At 45.0% G+C, this 5258-nt stretch overlaps 1 protein-coding gene and 1 pseudogene across 1 annotated transcript; both read left to right on the top strand.

Annotated features, from left to right (window-relative positions):
* The first annotated feature begins 1454 nt into the window (after positions 1-1454).
* Positions 1455-1916, top strand: LOC112095379. The gene has a single exon (XM_024177242.1). The coding sequence runs from the start codon at positions 1455-1457 to the stop codon at positions 1914-1916; it is 462 nt and encodes a 153-aa protein (XP_024033010.1).
* A 189-nt stretch (positions 1917-2105) lies between these two features.
* Positions 2106-5258, top strand: part of LOC112095380 — a 73316-nt pseudogene continuing 70163 nt past the window's right edge.

A 5258-nucleotide genomic window follows, 5' to 3' on the forward strand; every position in this document is an offset into this window, starting at 1 on the left:
ATTAATCCTAAAGTGTTGTCTTGCATCAGTGATCACTGAGGATTCAGACTGAAGGGGCTTGAGGAAGCGAAAGCTGGAAAAGGCAACGTTAGTCCCAGGTTTGATAGTGCGAGGTAGGATTTCTATCCCTTTTCTTGTGAGCTTGTTTTCAAAAATGATTTTGGCCTTGAAAATGTTTTAAAGAAAGGGATTGGTTTGCGAAAGAAAAATGTTTGAAAACCATGGCTTGTTTAGTCATGGAACCTCATGACTTGTCCAGTCATGGGGCCCACGGCTTGAGTAGTTCGTGGGGTCGTATTAACGATTTCAAAATGTTAATGAATGATTTCTTAAGCAAAGAGATCATGTGAACTGGTAATAGAGTCTATTGCTGTAAGCCTAGATAGGATGCGGAGAGTGCATTCTCGGGAGCAGAACCTGAAACTCGGTCCGGGTAGGCGAGACACTTGTTTAGGTAAGTAATTTGCACTAATTACTTGCTGAAGCCTGTAATATGGAGATTTTACATTTATTTCCTTTAAGAAAAAGGATGTGAGGTTCTGGCTGTCTGTTGGAACTGAATGTCTTATTTTATTTACTTATTCATTTATTTATTTCCTCGCTCACTCATTATTCATTTAATTGTAACGTTTATTTCAAATTATATCCTACTGGGCCTTTCGCTCACGTTTTATTTTTTCAAATGTATTAAACCCCTCCTAGGAGATTCTAGGAGTGGTGCACAGTAGCTGGATATTTGCTATGGAGCAGCTAAGTTGTGTTGCTGTTGGAATCAAGTGAGGATTGTGGTCATCCTCGGGTATAAATGTAAGGAACTGAGAATTCAGTAAACTTATGTAATATTTGGATTAACTAGATTATGGTTGATGTCTATTGTAATGATTATTTACATGTTCATGTATGTACGATACTGTATGTCCTGTGGGGTGGAGCCCTGTGTGTCAGAGGCTCGGGAATTCTGTAATTTAATCATATTTTAATGCAGTTAAGTGTGGGGCCCGGTTGGAAATCTACTTTATTAATCCCAAATTGAGCTCCACGTCACCCACCCCGTTTGGGGGGCGTGACAGAGTGGTATCAGAGCCCTAGGTTAAGAAACCCCAGGATTGTACATACATGTGTGACATATGTAATCCACTGAATAGTCTAGTTTTATTTCAGTTGAAGGAAGTGGCACCTCGCCGTAGGCTCGCTAATCAACCGGCACAACAGAAACAAGGATTTCTGGATGCCATATATGCTGCCTTTCAAGGCATGGCCACAAGAGCTCAAAACGAGCGGCCGGTTGAGGATAGGAAGCAAGGGGACTTTTAGGAATTTAGGCGTGCGCCTATCCCCTCGTTTAATAGTGAGGGAGGACCCAGGAAGCAGAGTTCTGGTTAGACTCCATAGTCAAGCATTTGAGTACTATGGGAGTTCCAGATGAATACTGGGTGGAATTTGCGGTGTACAAGATGGAGGGCTTAGCGAATACTTGGTGGAAACAGGTCAAGAGAAGAATGGATGTTACAGGACTGACCTGGGAGCAATTTGAGACACTGTTCAATGAGCAGTACTTCCCTCAGAGTTATAGGGAGAAAAAAGCGCTGGAATTCATGTCTCTGCTGCAAGGTGACATGTCTGTAAGGGAATATGAGGCCAAGAGTAATGACCTATCCCGGTTTGCGCCATCACTAGTGGAGTCTGAACCTATGAGGTGTCTTAAGTTTGAGAAGGGCCTCAAGAATTCTGTGAGGAGGTCATTGGTGGCCTTAAGGATTCGGAACTTCCGGGATTTGGTAGCTGCTGCTACACGGGTGGAACAAGATAACTTGGCCTATCACCAAAGCAAAGAGGCAACTGGTCGAGTCTCTATCTCTGGTAGACCTTCCGTTTCGGGTGGACCACAGCAGAGTGGTAGGAGAAACCGCAACTAGGGACGAACAGTTGGAGAAATGACAAGCGGTGGCAGTAGTTCGTCCGGAAGTGATAGAAATGCTCCATACGGGCCCAGGTGTCACCATTGTGGGCAGATGGGTCATATTAGGAGGAATTGTCCTAATCGACCGCCGGCTCAACAAGCCCAAAGTGACGCATCCTATAGTCAAGAAGGGCCACCACCGTACATGCCACCATATCAGCCACAACAGATGCAATACCGTCCTGTGCCGACTTATCAACCACCTCTACTTACACAATTTTGGCCTCAAGCGCCGAGGCCGGTACAACCACCTCCGCCGCAACAGTATAGGCCTCCGACCCAACGGCCTAATGTTGGTGATAGAGGGAAAGGGAAGGTACATGGATAAGCTTATGCCCTGGCAGGAGGCAGTTCTGGGGGTCAGACCAGTAACGCAGTGGTTGAGTGTATGATTCTAATCTCTCATTCTTTTGCTCACGTATTGTTTGACACAGGTGCCACACACTCGTTTATATCAAGTTCTTTTGTTCGGGCTTTGAAACTGAAATATGAGAATTTAGAAGTCCCGATGACTTTGAACTCCCCACTGGGATGTGTGGAGGTAATGAGTGTGTGTAAATCATGTGGGATTACGATTGACGGTGAGCGAATGAAAGCAGACTTGATTATCCTTCTGATGAGCCTATTTGATGTGGTCCTCGGAATGGATTGGTTGTCGGATTACGGAGTAATTGTTGATTGTTACCGTAGGAGAGTGACTCTGATGACTAAGTCTGGAACATCGATTTCTTATCGGGCAGATCTAAATCCAGTCCTAGGAGAACGACTATTGAAGTACAGTGTTGGGGGACGGAGGAATCTAGCATGTTTTTCTTCTCTTCTTGCTCTAGAAGGTGAACTTGAAGTAACTGGAGATAGTGCAGGAATCCCTGTAGTGGATGAGTTTACAGATATATTTCCTGATGAGCTACCTGGTTTTTGCCAGATCGGGAAATTGAATTCTGTATTGATTTAGTTCCGGAAACGGCACCTATTTCCATTCCTCCATACCGGATGGCTCCGGCGGAGATGAAAGAATTAAGAACGCAGCTTGAGGAGTTGGCAGAAAAGGGATATATCCAGAATAGTACTTCCCTTTGGGGTGCACTGGTGCTATTTGTGAAGAAGCACGACAGATCTCTTCGGTTGTGTATTGACTACCGTCAATTGAATAGGGTAACTGTGAAGAACAAATACCCACTGCCAAGGATCGATGAGTTATTCGATCAGTTGGGTGGATCATAGTTTTACTCTAAGATTGATTTGAGATCTGAGTACCATCAGCTGAAAATCAAGGAGGAAGACATTCCGAAGATTGCATTTAGAACTCGGTATGGGCACTTCGAGTTTCTGGTAATGCCGTTTGGGTTGACGAATGCCCCAGCTGCATTCATGGATCTAATGAACCGTGTTTTCCGGCCGTACTTGGATCGGTTCGTGGTCGTCTTCATTGATGACATACTGGTTTATTCGAAGACTTGGGAAGAACATGCGCAGCATTTGAGAATTGTTCTTCAGACTCTTCGAGAACACCAGTTGTATGCTAAGAAGGAGAAGTGTGACTTCTGGCTGATAGAAGTGAAGTTCCTTGGGCATGTGATCTCAGGATAAGGAATTTCTATCGATCCTTCTAAGATCGAGACTGTGCTACAGTGGGAGATGCCGAAGAATGTAGCGGAGATTCGTAGTTTTCTCGGACTGGCAGGGTATTACCGGCGTTTTGTAAATGACTTCTCGAGGATCGCTGCACCGATGACTCGATTGACGAGGAAGGAGGTCAAATTCGAATGGGACACCGAATGCAAAAATAGTTTTCAAGAATTGAAGGTTACACTGACAAGTGCACCAGTTTTGACTATTCCTGATAGTGAGGAACCATATGAGGTGTATACTGACGTCTCGGGAAGTGGGCTTGGCTGTGTCTTAATGCAAGAGGGACGCGTGGTAGCGTACGTATCTCGCCAATTAAGACCACATGAACAGAATTACCCCACTCATGATTTGGAATTGGCAGCGGTAATATTTGCTCTGAAGATATGGAGGTGTTATCTCTATGGAGCAAAATTTCAGGTCTTTTCTGACCATAAAAGTCTGAAGAAATTGTTTACTCAGAAAGACTTGAATCTCAAGCAAAGGAGATGGGTGGAGTATATGGAAGATTACGACTTCACTCTGCAATATCATCCTGGAAAAGCTAATGTGGTGGCTGATGCCCTTAGTAGGAAGACGATGGGGGCTCTGGCGGCATTAGCTTTGGAAGATTGGAAAAGGACTGAAGTGGTGAATGAGTATGATCTTCAGTTCTACGAAGATTATAACCAGGCTATGGTGTATAATCTGGTCTCTACACCGGATATTGTGTAATGGGTTAAGCATAATCAATTGCAGGATGCACACCTCCAAGGAATTTGGATTCGAATCCAGAATGGAGAACAATTCGAGGATTGGAGAATCCGAGAGGATGGAGCCTTGTATTTCCGCAACCGCCTTGTTGTTCCCAAGGCGGGTGAGGTAAAGAAGACGATTCTGCAAGAGGCACACAAATCGATGTATGCTATACATCCGGGAAGCATAAAGATGTACCAGGACCTAAAAAGATAGTACTGGTGGAGAGGCATGAAAAGAGACGTTCGTGAGTATGGGATTGGAGAATCCGAGAGGATGGAGCCTTGTATTTCCGCAACCGCCTTGTTGTTCCCAAGGCGGGTGAGGTAAAGAAGACGATTCTGCAAGAGGCACACAAATCGATGTATGCTATACATCCGGGAAGCATAAAGATGTACCAGGACCTAAAAAGATAGTACTGGTGGAGAGGCATGAAAAGAGACGTTCGTGAGTATGTCTCAGAATGGGTTAAGCATAATCAATTGCAGGATGCACACCTCCAAGGAATTTGGATTCGAATCCAGAATGGAGAACAATTCGAGGATTGGAGAATCCGAGAGGATGGAGCCTTGTATTTCCGCAACCGCCTTGTTGTTCCCAAGGCGGGTGAGGTAAAGAAGACGATTCTGCAAGAGGCACACAAATCGATGTATGCTATACATCCGGGAAGCATAAAGATGTACCAGGACCTAAAAAGATAGTACTGGTGGAGAGGCATGAAAAGAGACGTTCGTGAGTATGTCTCAGAATGTGTGACTTGCCTCCGGATTAAAGCTGAGCACCAGAAGCCAGCGGGAGAGTTGCAACCTCTTCCTGTCCCAGGATGAAAATGAGAGCACATCACCATGGACTTTCTGATGGGGCTACCGAGAACCAAGCTGAAGCACGATGCCATCTGGGTGGTGGTGGATAGGTTGATGAAGTCTACGCACTT

This window comes from Morus notabilis, unplaced genomic scaffold (assembly GCF_000414095.1).
Source record: "Morus notabilis unplaced genomic scaffold, ASM41409v2 Scaffold834, whole genome shotgun sequence".
Lineage (NCBI taxonomy): Eukaryota > Viridiplantae > Streptophyta > Magnoliopsida > Rosales > Moraceae > Morus > Morus notabilis.